This window comes from Saimiri boliviensis, chromosome 1 (assembly GCF_048565385.1).
Source record: "Saimiri boliviensis isolate mSaiBol1 chromosome 1, mSaiBol1.pri, whole genome shotgun sequence".
Classification (NCBI taxonomy): Eukaryota; Metazoa; Chordata; class Mammalia; order Primates; family Cebidae; genus Saimiri; species Saimiri boliviensis.
The window spans coordinates 237616671-237634912 of NC_133449.1; the positions used below are offsets into that span (position 1 = coordinate 237616671).

Consider the following 18242-nt stretch of genomic DNA (forward strand, 5'->3'; position numbering starts at 1 on the left):
GATAAACTGGACTGTCGTGATTCTTTATAATTACTTCAATGCCATGTTTGTCAGTCCGGGCTTTGTCCCTCTGGGGTGGAAACTGGAAATTTCTCAGGATACCATTTATCTCTAGTATTGTAAAATCTGCCAAGCATACAAGGCACCAGGTTCAGATCACTGCAGAAAGTGTTAACAGATGTGTGATGAAGACGGACCATCACTGTCCCTGGATCAACAACTGTTGTGTTTACCGAAATCATGCTTTGTTCACACTGTTTCTCCTTTTAGCACCACTGGATTGTATCCATGCTGCTTTCATTTTTGTGATGACTATGTACACACAGCTTTATAATCGGCTCTCCTTTGGATGGAACATAGTGAAGATTAACATGAGTACAGCCCGGAGAGATCCTCTTCCAATTGTTCCACTTGGATTAGCTGCATTTCCTGCCACCTTGTTTGCCTTGGGATTAGCTTTAGGAACAACCATAGCTGTCAGGACGTTGTTTGTTATCCAGATGAAAATAATTCTCAGAAACTAAACTTCCATTGAATCATGGATTGAAGAGAAGGCTAAAGATTGAATTCAGTATTATCGACTAGATGAAGTCTTTGTTTTTCCTTATGATATGGGAAGTAGATGGAGAAACTTTAAACAGGTATTTACATGGTCAGGGGTCGCTGAAGGAGATGGACTTGAGTGGCCAGTAAGAGACGGCTGTCACCAATACAGCTTAACAATAGAACAGTTGAAACAAAAAGCAGGTAAGAGAGTCAGAAGTGTTCGCTATAAAGTAATAGAAGATTATAGTGGTGCCTGCTGCCCTTTGAATAAAGTAATCAAAAGCTTCTTCACAAGCCCCTGCACTGAAGAGCATCGAATACAGCTAGAAAAAGGGAATTCATTTTAGCCACAAGAGGTTTACGATACTGGCTATATGAAGACAAAATTCTTGATGATTCTTTTATAGAAGGCGTTTCAAGAATAAGGGGACTCGGCCGGGCGTGGTGGCTCAAGCCTGTAATCCCAGCACTTTGGGAGGCTGAGGTGGGTGGATCACGAGGTCAAGAGATCGAGACCATCCTGGTCAACATGGTGAAACCCCGTCTCTACTAAAAATACAAAAAAAAAATAAAAATAAAAAAATAAGGGGATTGTTCCCTAGAAAATGTGTGGAAAAGTGTCCCTGTGATACTGAAACAGATCAAGCTCCAGAGGGCGAGAAGAAAAATAGATAGCTGCTGTTAAAATGAAATTATCCTTTAAGTCTGCTTAATTACTTGAAAAGTGTACATATTACTAAAGAATTATGCAATGAGCCTACTCTGGTTAAGATGTTCTTTTCCTCAAAGGTGCCCTAGTGCCATGATTTAAATATTTTTATTACCATTTTGAAATGGAGAGGCCATTTTGCATATGCCTTTGAATTCTTGCCCCTCTTTACCACCCCTTCTTTCCCCTCAGAAGAAAAACATTTCACCTGAGTAAGTACATGGCCTTTTCTCTAGGATTTCCTTATGCACTGCACACTCTGGACCTCACCTGCAGATACAGGTCCCCCCTTGCCAGGTGCACCTCCATGTGGTACTTCTCTTTTCCCTCACTTGATATTTCTCATATGATATTCCAGATACTATAGAATTCAATCTGTCAGATTCAGTATAAGCTCAAATTTTGTTACCTGTCTTTTAATAATGCAAATTTTGTCAAACCAAATAAAGATCAATGGATGTTCTGTATAAAAAAAAAAAAATACACACTTAAACAGTTACATATGGAAACGATTTTTTCTTAATGAGAAAATGTGTCAAATATGCATGCTGTACATAAAATCTATTTTCAAAAATCTAAGATGGGTGTGGTGGCTCAAGTTTGTAATCCAACTATTCAGGAGGCTGAGGCAAGAGGCTTGTTTGAGCCCAGGAGTTGGAAGCCAGCCTGGACAACATAGCAAGACCCTGTCTCTCTCTTCTTTTTTTTTTTTTTTTTTTTTTTTTGAGATGGAGTCTTGCTCTGTCACCCAGACTGGAGTGCAGAGGTGTGATCTCAGCTTACTGCAACCTCCACCTCCTGGATTCAAGCAATTCTCCTGCCTCAGCCTCTCGAGTAGCTGGAGTTACAAACACACACCACCATGTTGGGCTAATTTTTTTTGTATTTTAAGTAGAGACAGAGTTTCACCATGTTGGCCAGGCTGGTTTCAAACTCCTGAATTCAGGTGATCTGCCCACCTGAGCCTCCCAAAGTGCTGGGATTACAGGCATGGGCCATCACGCCCAGCTGAGACCCTGTCGTTTAAAACTTTTGGTACTAGGTGCGGTGGCTCATGCCTGTAATCCTAGCGCTTTGTGGGTCTCATGGGGGTGGACTGCTTGAGCCCAGGAGTTCAAGACCAGCATGAGCAATATAGTGAAACCCTGTTTCTACAAAAAAGAATTTTTTTAAAACATAGCTGGTCATGGTGGCACACACCTGTGGTCCCAGCTACTTGGGAGGCTGAGGTGGAAGAATCACATAAGCCCAGGTGATCAAGGCTGTAGTGAGCTGTGACTGTGCTACTACACTCCAGCCTGGGCAATGGAATGAGATGCTGTCTCAAAAAAACAAACAAATGGCCGGGTGCAGTGGCTAACACCTGTAATCAGCACTTCGGAGGGCCGAGACAGGAGGATCACATGAAGTCACGAGTTTGAGACCAGCCTGGATAACGTGGTGAAACCCTGTCCCTACTAAAAATACAAAAAAAAAAAATTAGCCAGGCATGGTGGCACGTGCCCGTAAATCCCAGCTACTCAGGAGGCTGGGGTAGAAGAATCATCTGAATTTGGGAGGCAGAGGGTGCAGTGAGCTGAAATCGTGCCACTGCACTCCAGCCTGGGCAACAGAGCAAAGCTCCATCTCAATAAATAAATAAATAAATCCTTTCCATGTGCCAGGCTCTCTTCTAAGGGCTTTAGAAGCACTCACTCATGACGGGGCACGGTGGCTCACACCTGTAATCCCAGTACTTTGGGAGGCCAAGGCGGGTAGATCATTAGGTCAAGAGATTGCAACCATCCTGTCCAATATGGTGAAACCCTGTCTCTACTAAAAATACAAAAATTAGCTGGGCGTGGTGGCACACACCTGTAGTCCCAGCTACTTGGGAGGCTGAGGCAGAAGAATGGCCTAAACCTGGGAGGCGGGGGTTGCACTGAGCCAAGATTTCGCCACTGCACTCCTGCCTGGGCAATAGAGCAAGACTCTGTCTCAAAAAAAAAAAAAAAAAAAGAAAGAAAGAAACACTCACATATGTCCTGCTTAGAATCACCTTCTGAGATAGATCCTATTATGATCCTCATTTACTGATGAGGAAACTGAAACACACAGAGATCAAGTCACTTGTCTACGGTGACATAGCAAGCAGCAGAGCTGGGAGCTTCATAAGCAATCTACTCCCAGGGACCAGTATCTTAACCATTAGTTTGCCTCTCACTTACTTACATAGTCAAGACACATTAGGAGGGAAAAAAGAGCGCTGGCTACAAAACAGCACATTAGTATGATTTCATTTTTGTTTTTAAAAAAATAGGTGTCTGGTATATATATGCATATACACGGCCTACAAGGATAATATATTAGGTGTTAACAGTGCTTGTCTCCAGGTTGGATGTGGGTGCACCTGTCACAAGAAAAAAGACTTTGGGAGTTTTCACTTAACCCCTCTCCCCCTTGCATCCCATATCCAATCCTTCAGGAAATCCTTTTGGGTTGGCTCTGTCGTAACACATCCAGAACAACGCACTCCTACTGCCACCGCTACCACCACCCTAGGCCGAGTCCCCATCACGTCTGCCTCAAATCCCCGCAATCATCCTCTAACTGGTCACAGGGCTTCCACTCCTGCTGCCCGTCTACTCACGACACATCAGCTGGAATAACTCTTTTAAACTATGTCAGATCATAATCATCTCCTGTTCCAAACCCTACAATAGCACCCCATTTCTCCCATGGTGAAAACCAAAACCTTCACAATAACCCACAAGGCCCTATGGGATCGGACCTATCGCCTACTCTTCTCCCCTCACGCCCTCCAGCACAACCACCCAGCCTCCTGGCTACCCCTTGAGCATACCAGGATATGTGGCACACTCCCACCTCAGGGCCTTGGCACTGGCCGTTCCTGCTGCCTGAAACACTCTTTCCTCAGATAATTGCAACGCTCTCTCTCTTTCCTCCTTCAAATTTTTGCTCAATCGTCACCTTCTCAATGAGGCCTACCTTGGCACCACTCCTTAAAACTGCAACTTGCGGCCGGGTACGGTGGCTCATAACCTTAATCCCAGCACTTTGGGAGGTCAAGGCGGGTGAATCACAAGGTCAGGAGTTCAAGACCAGTCTGGTCAAGATGGCGAAACCCTGTCTCTACTAAAAATACAAAAATTAGCCAAGTGTGGCGGCAGGTGCCTGTATTTCCAGCTGCTCGGGAGGCTGAGGCAGAGAATTGCTTGAACCCAGGACGCGGAGGTTGTAGTGAGCCGAGATCTCACCACTGTACTCCAGACTGAGTGACAGAGTGAGACTCTCTGTCAAAAAAAAAACTGCAACTTGCCCCACATCTTCCTCTCTTTTACACTTGGCTACCTTTTCTTTTTCTGATGACATTTATCACTTACTGCCACACTACATAATTCACAATGTTTACTGTTGTTTTCTGTCTCCCCTTGCTATGATGTAAACTCCAGTACGGCAAAGATCTGTCTGTTTTGGTCACTCATATATCACTAGTACCTGAAACAGTGTTTGACACCTAGTAGGCTCTCAATAAACACATGTTGCTGAATCTTACAGTGAGAACTAGAATTCAAAATAACTAATTTACAAGACTGTCTAATAAAGTACCACGGAATGGAGAACACTCTGAGTTAGCACTTGGCTGTGTACGCACCCTGGGTCTATGAGATTGTCAATTCTTTCTCTAGGCAATAGTTTTCCTCTTGATATGTGAAGTGCTCGGGCTTTCTCACCACCTCCTGTGATGAAAACATGATTAGATTAGATTAGATTAGATTGACACGATAAAAAGGTCTCAATGCCAGTAAAACCTAATACTTAATCCAAACTATAGTACTTTTTAAAAGTTCAACATGTCCTCTGAGAAAAGGCTAATCATTCACTCAATTTACAAGCTGCCAATTTTCTGAAGTAAATTTTAACACTTGTATTAAAAAAAAAAAAAATCAAGTCAGGCGCGGTGGCTCACGCCTGTAATCCCAGCACTTTGGGAGGCTGAGGTGGGTGGATCACAAGGTCAGGAGTTCCAGATCAGCCTGGCCAACACAGTAAAACCCTGTCTCTACTAATAATACAAAAAATTAGCCAGGTGTGGTGGAGGGCACCTGTAATCCCAGCTACTCAGGAGGCTGAGGCAGGAGAATCGCTTGAACCGGGAGGCAGAGGTTGCAGTGAGCCCAGATTGCATCATTGCACTCCAGCCCGGGTGACAGTGTGAGACTCTGTCTCAAAAAAAAAAAAAAATCCATCTATCCCTGATCCTAGAGCATATCCTAGAGTCTATGTTCTTAATTCACTAGTAATTACTTAAATTACAGAGTATTTTCTCTGCAGCTCACATATTGCAAATATCGCCTCATCGCCACCATATTTATTAAATACATGCTATGATAGATCTGGAAAATTCCTATTTTCATTTGTCCCAGGTAAAAATATGATTTTAGAAATTCCATGACAAGCACAGTAAATTTGCCTAAAGATGACATTAGTAATCCATAACTTTTCCAGCTTGCAACTGGAAGAGCTGAACACTTTAGCGATTTACAAGTCCCCTTACTTGACTCAGAGATCGTCTTCCGTGCTTCCCAGCACTGCTCACATCATGACAGACAAAGAAAATTATAACTGAAGAGCTCACTGGAGTATCTGTATTCTTGGGAATATCTATAACCCATTCTCAGCAAACCAAGGTAATGGAGCAAGAACAGAAGTATCAAATTGTACCTCTAATAATTAAAACATTAGTTTATTTTTATTGGTGCCCAAGAATTTCATCTTAATATAGTCTTTGTCTAATGAAATGTTCAGCTCTTTCAGAAAGCTATTTCTTTGTTTATTTGAGCAAGAAAATAATTTCAAACAATCTTCCAAGTGTGACCTTTTTTTTTTTTTTTGAGACAAGATCTCACTGTCACCCAGGCTGGAGTGCAGTGGTGCCATCATGGCTCACTACAGTCTTGAACTCCTAAACTCAAGTGATCCTCTCACCTCAGGCTTCCCAACAACTAGGACTACAGGCATGCACCACCACTCCAGCTGAATTTTTGCCATGTGGTCTCGCTATGTCGCCTAGGCAGGTATCAAACACCTGGCTTCATGCAATTCTCCTGCCTTGACCTTCCAAAGTGCTGGGATTACAGGCATAAGCCACTGCACCCAGCCATTTTTTGTTTTTGTTTTGACACAGGGTCTTGCTTGGTCTCAAGGCTGGTCACAGCTCACTGTAACCTCAAACTCCTGGACTCACGCAGTCTTTCTGCCGCAGCCTCCCAAAGTGTTGGGATTACAAGTGTGGGCCACCACACCCGGCCATGACCTTATTTTTCAAACCAAGACTCTGCTATACCCAAAAGGAATTTTTTTCCCAGAAGGGGTACATAGCATATTTTTAAGATTAAATCTGCCTTTAGTTTGCCAAGAAAATTGTATTACGTCTAATATTCTTTTAAAATGAAAATACTTCTGGGAGGGAAAGACAGACCTCTTTATAAGATAGTGTGAGTTACGTCATACTGCTTTTCTCTTTTCTCCAACTACTGGCTGAGTCCCTGCTGAGATGTACTGAGAGGAGGGAGAAGGAGGGACAAAGGGGTTACAAAGGGCAGAGGAAGCTTTGGGGAATGATATATTCATTATTTTGATTGCCAAGATGGTTTCATGGATGTACAGAAATGTCAAAACTCATCAGACTGCATACTTCAAATAACAGTTTATTATATACAATAAATCTATTTAAAAATATATATGGGCCAGGCGCAGTGGCTCAAGCCTGTAATCCCAGCACTTTGGGAGGCCGAGGCGGGTGGATCATGAGGTCAAGAGATCAAGGCCATCCTGGTCAACATGATGAAACCCCGTCTCTACTAAAAATACAAAAAAAATAGCTGGGCATGGTGGCATGTGCCTGTAATCCCAGCTACTCAGGAGGCTGAGGCAGGAGAATTGCCTGAACCCAGGAGGCGGAGGTTGCGGTGAGCCGAGATCGCGCCATTGCACTCCAGCCTGGGTAACAAGAGCGAAACTCCGTCTCAAAAAAAAAAAAAAAAAGAAAAGAAAAAAAAAAAAATATATATATATATATATATATATATATATATATATGAAGGCCAGGCACGGTGGCTCACACCTGTAATCCCAGCATTTAGAAGGCTGAGGCGGGTGGATCACGAGGTCAGGAGTTGGAGACCAGCCTGGCCAATATGGTGAAACCCCATCTCTACTAAAAACACAAAAATTACCCAGACGTGGTAGCGTGCGCCTGTAATCAGAAGGCTGAGGCAGAAGAACTGCTTGAACCCTGGAGGCGGAGACTGCAGTAAGCTGAGATCACAATGAACTCCAACCTGGGTGACAGAGTGAGACCCACCGCAAACAACAAAAAACAAACAAACAAAAAAACACATACATATATATGGTAGGAGGAAGGTACTAATTCAAAAACTACCCATTGGATATTACGCTGATTACCTGGGAGACAAAATTATCTGAACACAACATGCAATCTACTCATATAGCAAACCTGCACATGTACCCCTGAACCTAATATAAAAGTTGGAAAGAGAAACAAAATACATCTTAAAAGAAAAATGACCTAAGGCACTGTAAGGAAATCCAGACTGGGGTCAAAGTCTTTGGAGAATCAGCGTTAAGTGCCCACTAAGGGGCTAGCAGGAGAAGGGGAGAAGGGGAAGGTGGGGGTGACAGAAAGGTGTGGCAAGACACACTAAAAAAAAGAAGGCCGGGTGCAGTGGCTCACTTCCGTAATCCTGGCACTTTGTAAGGCCGAGGTGGGTGGATTACTCAAGGCCAGGAGTTTGAGACCAGCCTGCACAACAGGATGAAACCCCATCCCTACTAAAAATATGAAAAATTAGCCAGGCCTGGTGGTGCATGTCTGTAGTCCCAGCTACTCAGGAGGCTGAGGCAGGAGAATCATTTGAACCCATGAAGCCGAGGTTGCAGTGAGCCAAGATGGTACCACTACACTACAGCCTGAGCGACAGAACAAGACTCTATCTCAGACAACATCATTCTTCAGCAATTCTGCCTAGAGTGGGGCCTTACAATTTGGAGCAGCTGGTGAATTCTGGTTTTATTAGGAAGAACCAGAAGGAGAGTTATCCTTGATGCAGGATCACAGAGCACAGAATTAAGTTCCCCTGACATTTAATTCTTGCCAAAACTGTGAAGGCCAAGTTGGTCCTTTCCCCCTTCTCCCTACCTCCTTCCCCAGGGAGCCCGGCTCAGTGCTCTCCCCTCCCATGGCCATCAGCCTTCACCATGGTTCCTCAGCACCCACCATCCCCAAAAGGCACCCAGTATCACAAGACAACTCACTCCTTCACTGAGTCAAACCCACCATCTTTTTTTTTTTTTTTTGAGGTGAAGTCTTTCTCTGTCTCCCAGGTTGGAGTGTAATGGCGCAATCTCAGCTTACTGCAACCTCCTCCTCCTGGGTTCAAACGATTCTCCTGCCTCAGCCTCCCAAGTAGCTGGGATTCCAGGCATGAGCCACCACACTCAGCTAATTTTGTATTTTTAGTAAAGATGGAGTTTCACCATGTTGGTCAGGCTGGCCTCAAACCTCTGACCTCATGTAATCCACCCACCTCGGCCTCCCAAAGTGCTGGGATTACAGGCATGAGCCACTACACCCGGCCCCAAAACCCACCATCTTAAATGTCTAAGGGGGACAGTGAGTTCACCAAATCAAACTCTCAACATGGGCATGACAACTGAGTTATCACCCCTAACGATGCGTTTTCATTTCAGCAAGTTTAGATTCTTTTTCTGGAGACAACACCTCAATCTAAAACGGCTTCAAAAGTATGAATTCCATAGCTGGATACAGGGGCACATGTATAGTCTCAGCTACTTGGGAGGCTGAGACAAGAAGATCACTTGAGCTCATGACTTCGAGTCCAGCCTGAGCAACAGGGTGGGGAGACCCTGTCTCTAAATAAATAAGTAAATAAGCAATTCTAGACCAGACTTGCAAATCCAGTCTTCTTCACTATTTTCATACTCCTGAGATCTAGTATTTACACTACTCCACTCTCAATGTAGAATTTTAGATTAAAAATATTATATATTAAGTATTAAGTATTTGTTGATAAAAGAGTTATCTGAAACAGTCTATCAAATATGAAGAATGCTTTCCATCTGAGATTCAGCACTGAGGAAAAATATATTAAACACCTATTAAGAAATCACCGGCTAGGTGTGGTGACTCACACCTGTAATCCCAGCATTTTGGGAGACCAAGACAGGAGGATCACTTGAGCCAGGGGTTCAAAAAAATTTTCTCTTAAAAAAAGATTAATAAAAATAAAAAGTAAATTATTTATTCATAAAATTTATGAATTTGAATCTTTACTTTTTCACCCCAAAAGTGATAGTGTGCTATGAGGAGAAAACCTGGCCAAGGAATAGAAAAAATAAAATTAAATGCCTGCATACCAACAAATGCATAGTCTTAAGAGTCAAAAGCTTGGCCAGGAACAGTGGCTCACGCCTTTAACTGCAGCACTTTGGGAGGCCAAGGTGGATGGATCACTTCTTGTCAGGAGTTCAAGACCAGTGCGAACAACATGGTGAAATCCTGTCTCTTAGAAAAATACAAAAATTAGCCAGGCATGGTGGCAGGTGCCTGTAATCCCAGCTACTTGGGAGGCTGAGGCAGGAGAATCGCTTGAACCAAGGAAGTGGAGGTTGCAGTGAGCCAAGATCGGGCCACTGCAATCCAGCCTGGGCGACAGAGCAAGACTCCATCTCAAAAAACAAAAAGAGTCAAGAGCTTAATTCCACTAGTTTTTCCTAAAACCAATAACTATAAAGGACATCTTAAGTAAAGGGACAAACTGAAGAATAAATGCTGTGTTTACCTAGTTTTATTCGCTGCATTCGTTCATGGAGCTGATTTACCAGTGCTTTCATCTGCTCGTAGTTCTCCTAAAATAGAAATAGAGGAGTGGGGGAGAGAAATATTAGAAAGCAATTCCTTTTTACCAAAATAAAGGTCAAAAAAAAAACAAAACAAAACACTGTTCTGTGCCAACTCTGTGTGACCGTCGCACTGGGCCTCCCCTATCCATGGCAGCCACACTGGGCCACTGGAGTCCATGGAAAAACTCACCCCTTCTTGTCTTGTTCAAGCTCTTCTTCACCACCCCACTTATCCATCTTTCCAAATTTTACCCCTCTGGAAGTCTAATTCATGTTTCATCTCATCTTCAACTCCACTTCTGGCCACTCCTACTCAATTTAACATCTTTCTTCCTTAAACACCTTCTGAACTTAAATTGATTTCTATTTGTTTTCCTGTTTTAAGCTTTTTGAAGATTAAAATACCATCTTATTTTTCCTGTCCCATCAGTCACTATCTGAGATTCCAACCAAGGCTTGCTTACTGACAAATTACACATAAAAACAAATCCCAGAGGGAAAAAAAAAAAAGATCCTTTTTTATTTTTTTGTTTTTTTTTTTTTTTTTTTTTTTTTTTTTTTTTGAGACGGAGTTTCGCTCTTGTTACCCAGGCTGGAGTGCAATGGCGCGATCTCGGCTCACCGCAACCTCTGCCTCCTGGGTTCAGGCAATTCTCCTGCCTCAGCCTCCTGAGTAGCTGGGATTATAGGCACGCACCACCATGCCCAGCTAATTTTTTGTATTTTTAGTAGAGACGGGGTTTCACCATGTTGACCAGGTTGGTCTCGATCTCTCGACCTCGTGATCCACCCGCCTCGGCCTCCCAAAGTGCTGGGATTACAGGCTTGAGCCACCGCGCCCGGCCTTGTATTTTGTATTTTTATTTTTTGGGCCAGAGTCTGGCTCTGTTGCACAGGCTAGAGGGCAATGGCGCAATCTCGGCTCACTGCAACCTCCGCCTCCCAGGTTCAAGCCATTCTCCTGCCTCAGCCTACTGAGTAGCAGGAACTACAGGTGCACACCACCATGCCCAGCTAATTTTTGCATTCTTAATACAGACAGGGTTTCTCCATGTTGGCCAGACTGGTCTCGAACTTCTGAGCTCAAGTGATTCACCCACGTCTGCCTCCCAAAGTGCTGGGATTACAGGTATGAGCCACCGCATCTAGCCAAGGATCCTACTTTATGTTTTAAAAAGCACGGGCTGGGTGTGGTGGCTCACACCTGTAATCCCAGCGCTTCAGGAGGTCGAGGCAGAGGCACTGCTCAAGGCTAGGAGTTTGAGACCAGCCTGAGCAACATAGGAAGACTTCCATCTCTACAAAAAGAATACAAAATAAAAAGAATAAGAATTTTTAAATTATCTGGGCATGGTGGTATGTCCCAGCGACCCAGCAGACTGAGGTGGAAGGATCTCCTGGGCCCAGGAGTTGGAGGCTGCGGTGAACTAGGACCATGACACTGTACTCCAGCCTGCACGACAGAGCAGGACTGTTTCAAATAAATTAATTAATTTAAAAAAAAAAAACCCTATGCTGGGATATATTCAGAAATTTTCTAAGTAATATACTAGGAAATATTGACAGTGAGAAGTAGAAAAAAGGTAGAGGGACTAACTTTTCACCCTTCTGTATTTCTAAACTTTGTTTGGTCAGCATATTACTTTTGAACAACACTTAAGTAGCTAATTACCTTTGAAATTCAGAGTCCGGCCCACTAACACATTTTGCTTCCCATGTGATTAGCATCTCTAGTTATTTAGTTCCTTTTACCTGATAGAACCCTAAGCAACTTCCTAACTGTTCAATCTTAGATGAATATTCAGTCTATAGGATGGCTCCATTATTTCCTATTCTCTACAGCTCCAAGAGCTATGGAGGTCATGATTTCCTCTACATTCTCTTGCTCTGCAAAATCCAGAAAACAAAAGACAAGGAAGCAGCACAGTGTTCAGGAAAGAACCAGCTGGACCTAACACAAATATACACAGAACATGTCACCCTACAACAGCAGAAAAAAGTATGTAACTTTTCTTAAGTGCACAGAGAACATTCTCCAACACAGACTACATGTCAGGCCACAAAACAAATCTTAATAAATGTTAGAAGATTAAAATCATACAAATTATCCTTTTCTTTTCTTTTTTTTTTTAAGAAGGAGTCTGGCGTCTGGCTCTGTAGCTCAGGCTGGAGTACAGTGCTATCATCTGAGTTCACTGCAACCTCCGCCTCCCAAGTTCAAGCATCTCTCCTGCCTCACCCTTCCATGTAGCTGGGATTACAGGAGTCTACCACCATGCCCAGGTAATTTTTGTATTTTTAGTGGAGACAAGGTTTCACCATGTTGGCCAGGCTGGTCTTGAACTCCTGACTTCAGGTGATCCACCTGCCTCAGTCTCCCAAAGTATTAAAGTATTATAGGTGTGAGCCACCTTGCCCAGCCCAAAGTATCCTTTCAATCACAATGTAATGAAACTAGAAATCAATGGCAGAAGGATGACTGGAAAATTCACAAACATCTGGAAATTAAACAACGTGCTCTTAAACAACCAGTGGGTCAAGAAGAAAAGCACCGATCCACTCAGGCTGACGTTTGCCTCCACAGACTAGGCAGTATCTGTGCCAGGCTCAGCCATCAGATTTACATCATAGAAGAGCCAGTATTGGCTACACTTCACCTCCAAGGTAATCCTTTGTCAACCAACCTAGCCTCCTGAGGATGAGGCTCACTAACCAAAAAACAGTGTAATTTAGTGGCACGAGGGCACACTTGGAAGCCAGACAGACCTGAGTTTAACTTTTAGTTTCCCTACATACTGATCTCTCAGGGCCCCAGGTTTGTGTGTTATTGTTTTTCAATCACCTACCAAACAACAGTTTCTACAATCTAATAATTTTCTTGTGAAGTTGAGCAACCAGAGAGGGTAATGCCTGACAGTTAAAATGAATTGGAGCCAAGCCATTGACAAGTTCCCACCCCGTCTTTTCTTTTCTTTTTTTTTTTTTTTTTGAGACGGAGTTTCGCTCTTATTACCCAGGTTGGAGTGCAATGGCGCAATCTCGGCTCACCGCAACCTCCGCCTCTTGGGTTCAGGCAATTCTCCTGCCTCAGCCTCCTGAGTAGCTGGGATTACAGGCACGTGCCACCATGCCCAGCTAATTTTTTGTATTTTTAGTAGAGACGGGGTTTCACCATGTTGACCAGGATGGTCTCAATCTCTTGACCTCGTGATCCACCCGCCTCGGCCTCCCAAAGTGCTGGGATTACAGGCTTGAGCCACCGCGCCTGGCTCCCGTCTTTTCAACCATAGAACCTACCTAGGTAGAGTTGGGTGAGTGAGAAGCATTATAAAGCAACAGTTAAGACCTGGACTCAATAGTTACGAGCCAGACCACCTGACTTCAAATTCAGGCTCTGTGTTATCTCAGACAAATTACCTAGACACTATATATCACAGTCTTCCCATCTATAAAACAGAAATAACAATTGTACCTACTACACAGGATCATTATGATAAATACATGGGTAAAACCATATAAAGCCTTTAGAAAAATGGTGGGCACACTATAAAATTTCTGCCATTAGTATTACTTATTATAGTGCTGTTATTTGCAATTAGGAAACACAGCTAAACTGCATTATTCATCCCATTCTCCCCCACCCTCATGGCCTTGCTTTGTCTAATATGAGCACACATGAATTTCATCATATCCCAGCAAGAACTTTTACTTTGTATTTTTATTTTTATTTTTAAACAGATAGGGGTCTCGCTATGTTGCCCAGGCTGGAAAGCAGTGGCTATTCATAGGTGCAATCCCACTACTGATCAGCACAGGAGTTTTGACCTGCTCCACTTCCAACCTGGGCCAGTTTACCCCTCCTTAGGCAACCTGGTGGTCCCCTGCTTCTGGGAGGTCACCATATTGATGCCCAACTTAGTGCAGACACCTGATCAGCAGAGCACACTACAGCCCAGAACTCCTGGGCTCAGGCAATCCTCCCACCTCAGCCTCCCAAGTAGCTGGAACTACAGGCAGGCAACACCGCGCCCAGCCCAACAAGACCTTTAAATCCAATTTGTGTTCAGCCTCTTGTTTCTGTGCCTTTGAGCATGAGAATGGCATGATTAAATCAGGGCTGCTCCTTCAGCCTCAGTCCAGGAATGGGAAGACACAAGGAGCAGACCTGAACCCACCCTGCAGTGGAACAGTCACAGCAGCTAACTACAAGCCACCGGCACAAATGAGTGAGAGATTAAGAAACAAATATTTCCTGTTGTAAGCTACTGAGATTTTTAGATTGTTTGTTACAAAGCGCAACCTAGCAACAGGTGATTCATACAAAACCCATCACCAAATATCCTATCTCTCATCTGCCAAACCTCACTCTTGGTCCTAAAGACATGTTTGTATTAATGACAGTTCCACCAACCTAAATATTCTGCCCAGTTGGAAACTCCAAAGTCATCATCTTTCCCTTCCACTCAGTTATTAACTCTGTAATCATCATTCCTCAGGTATTGATAACGCCCCTCCCAAATACAAGTCTAATTTGACCCCTTCATCTCAAGACTCAACTCTCCACTGTCACCTAGGTCTAGCCTTTTCCCTACATCAATCCATCCTTCACATTACCACCACACTGATGATTCTACCATATCTACAGGATCATGCCACTTATCTACTTAAATATTCTAATGGACAACCTGCAAAACGGAATCTAAATGTGGCTTTTGCATGCAAGACCCTCCTCTATCTGGCCCCATAATCAATCAATCCCATCACCAGACACTATTCCATAAATTCCAAGCCCTCTTGTTGCCCAGGCTGGAGTGCAATGGCACGATCTCGGCTCACCGCTACATCTGCCTCCCAGGTTCAAACGATTCTTTTGCCTCAGCCTCCTGAGTAGCTGGGATTACAGGCATGCGCCAACATGCCCGGCTAATTTTGTACTTTTAATAGAGACAGGGTTTATCCATGTTGGTCAGGCTGGTCTTGAACTCCCAGCCTCAGGTGATCCACGTGCCTCGGCCTCTGGAGCTGATTACAGGCGTGAGCCATCGCATCTGGCCAGATATTCACTTTCATAACTTGGTACCTATGTTCTTGTAACTCTCCTGGTTTGTATAGTCTTAACTTTCCATCCTGCACCCTGAAGTTGGCCAGCTCTTACCCAAGATTCATCTCACCTATTACTTCCTATCTGTAGTTATTGTAACCACCGTCTCAAGCTTTAAACACCCCTTCTTACACTGTACCAGTTACCTGCTTTCTTGTCCATCTTCCCTACAAATTAGTTCCATTCCTACACATCTATACCAAATATCTAAAATAGTGCCTAGACCACAGTAACCACTTAATAATTCTGAATTAAACATTCTGTTTTGTGTTGTTTGCACTATTAGATGTCATCTGTACAGGCTTAGAAATTATGGGAATGGAATTAAATTTTCCAGCTCTGACATTTCACAAGCTTTAAGTTTTCTGACCTTATGATGCCTCTAATTGCAAGAAAAGCCTCTCAAAGATACTGTGGGATGTTTTCTATTAACCAACATTTTTTTTTTTTTTTTGAGACAGTTTCCCTCGTTACCCAAGCTGGAGTGCAGTGGCACAATCTCAGCTCACTGCAACCTGCGCCTCCCGAATTGAAGCGATTCTCCTGCCTCAGCCTCCTGAGTAGCTGGGATTACAGGCACAAACCACCACGCCCGGCTAATTTTTGTATTTTTAGTAGAGACGGAGTTTCACCCCGTTGGTCAGGTCTCAAACTCCTGACCTCAGGTAATCCACTCGCCAGAACCTCCCAAAGTGCTGGGATTACAGGTGTGAGCCACCGCGCCCGGCCATCATAACCAACTTTTAAACTAATATTTCGTAAGCACAGCGTCCCTGGTTGGGGTGTTCTAGGCCAGTGGTTCCCAAAGCTGGCTGCCAAAAGTACCCTAAGGACTTCACTACAGGGTAAACACCATGGCTCTGAGACCCAGAATGTCAAGAGTGGGGCTCAGGCCGCTATTCAACGAGCTCCCCTGGTGAGAATTCTAAACCCGGCTTTAAGAAGCACTGATTTCAAAGACATAAAGTACAGTGCCAGCTCTAAAAGTGAACTAAAATTTCTTTTATCTGTTAGGCTTTTCTTCTTCAAACTTCACATGGATCCCAGAATCGACTGGGGCTCCCGAGAAGACAGCCGCAGCTGTTGAAGCCTGCCCCTCCTCCACTTGCGTCCTCCACTCGCGGCCAAGCCCCCCGGGGCGCGCAGCCTACCTGGTAGACTGCAGAGTCCGCGTCCGGCTGGGTGCCCAATGCGGCCACCGAATCCCCGTGATAGGCGCGCAGCCCGGCGGGAGCGGCGCGGGCACAAGGCCACAGGGCTAACCTCCGGGCGGCCCACATGGCGGCTGGCACAGAGCGAGCGAGCGAGGAGAGCGAGAGAGCGGCCCGCGCTGGCCCGGAGCCGGTGCTTTCCCCTGCCGCTTCACTCGCTGGGGCTGGGCTCAGGTCCTTGTAGCCCTAGCGAAGGCCTCTCGGATTCTCAGGCGGGCCCGCCCCCGCACGTGCCTAAGCGCCCCGCCCGCGATTGGTCAGGCCGCGCCACGCCCCCTGAGCCAACCAATAAGGAACAGAGGCTCAACCCCACGAGATCGCGTCCGGTCTGCAGCGTAGGAGAGCGGGGCTCCGGGCTGAGCAACCCTCACGTGACCAGCTGGGTGCCCCGAAACGGCGCGGTGCTGAAAGAGCTGCGTTTGGGCTTGGGTTGGTGTTGTGTTGGCTCAGCGAGAGATAATAGCATGATGGTGACACTGTACCTGAGGCAGGAGAATAAGGGTCTGGAGGCAGGGAAACTAAGGCTGTCTCACACTGACTTCATAGAGCTAAACTGAAAGGAAAACCCTAACGTTCTGTGTCTAAGTAACAACAGGATCAGAGGCTACTCCCTTTGCAAACCCCCCAACTTTTCTGCAGGGCAGATAGGAAATTGGCTGTCTGCAACAAATCAGACTGACTGCTGGTGGAGTCTTCCTTTGCAACTTTGTAACTTAACTCCAGCCTCTGAATGGTTGCTGTTCACAACCAGTCAGACTGATTGGGGGCCCAGTCTTCGTTTGCGTAGAAGTATAACTTTGTAACTTCACCTTTGCCTCCGATTGGTTGTTTTTTGCTGTTTGCACAGGAGTGTGACCTTTGTGACTTCACTTCAGCCTCTGGTTGGCTGCTTTCTACAACGAATCAATTAGACTGATTGTGGACTACCACTTCATTTACATGATGGGAAACTTCTAGTGGGTATTTGGACCCGAGAAGAATCTGTATCCGGTCCCTCGAGCTGCTGCTCTGTCTGCTCCCACACTGTGGAGTGTAATTTCGTTTTCAGAAAATCCCTGCTCTCTCGTTCTTTCGTTGCCTCGTTCTTTCTTTGCCTTGCGGGGCGTTTTTTCAAATTATTTGTTCAAAACGTCAAAACCTGGACAACTTGAAGTCACGACCCTCTACCGCTGGCACACCAACAACATGGGTCAATCACATCTAACATGTGCTTGTGTACAGCACAAGTCTCTTGTCCTTTCACTGGAGATCTTAAACACTCTGCTGATTGTTTTCGCTATGTAATTATTTTTCTTTATTTTTTACTTTATTTTATTTCATTTTTTGAAGCACGGTCTCACTCTGTCCCCCAGACTGGAGTGCTTTGGCACGATCACAGCTCGCTGAATCCTTGACCTCCCACCTCAGCCTCTGGAGTAGCTGGGACTACAGGCACGCATGACACCAAGCCCTGCTAATTTTTTATGTTTGTAGCGGTTTCACCGTGTTGGCCATGCTGGTCTTGAACTCCTGCACTTAAGCAATCCACCTGCCATAGCCTCCCAAAGTGCTGGGGGTTACAGGCGTGAGCCACCACACTAGGCACTATTTAATGATAGATTGTGGACATCAACACTGTGATCTTAAAGTCCAAATATACCCATAAAATTAAAACTCTATACAGAAGGTCTTGAACTTAAGGTTTTTTGTTCAAATATGTATTGAGTACTTACTAATTCTACTCCATCGG

The 18242-nt window shown here is 44.6% G+C and overlaps 1 protein-coding gene and 1 pseudogene across 1 annotated transcript in view; one reads left to right on the forward strand and one right to left on the reverse strand.

Annotated features, from left to right (window-relative positions):
* Positions 1-16738, reverse strand: part of MCCC2 (methylcrotonyl-CoA carboxylase subunit 2) — an 81554-nt gene extending 64816 nt beyond the window's left edge. The window contains exons 1-3 of the mRNA XM_039470006.2: positions 16454-16738; positions 10141-10207; positions 4911-4995 (exon numbers count right to left, since the gene is read on the reverse strand). Coding sequence (XP_039325940.2) covers positions 4911-4995; positions 10141-10207; positions 16454-16582 — 281 coding nt within the window. The 5' untranslated portion in view covers positions 16583-16738. The remainder of the gene's footprint in view (positions 1-4910; positions 4996-10140; positions 10208-16453) is intronic.
* On the forward strand, positions 24-1577 carry LOC101054473 (palmitoyltransferase ZDHHC6-like; annotated as a pseudogene).
* Positions 16739-18242: the final 1504 nt, after the last annotated feature.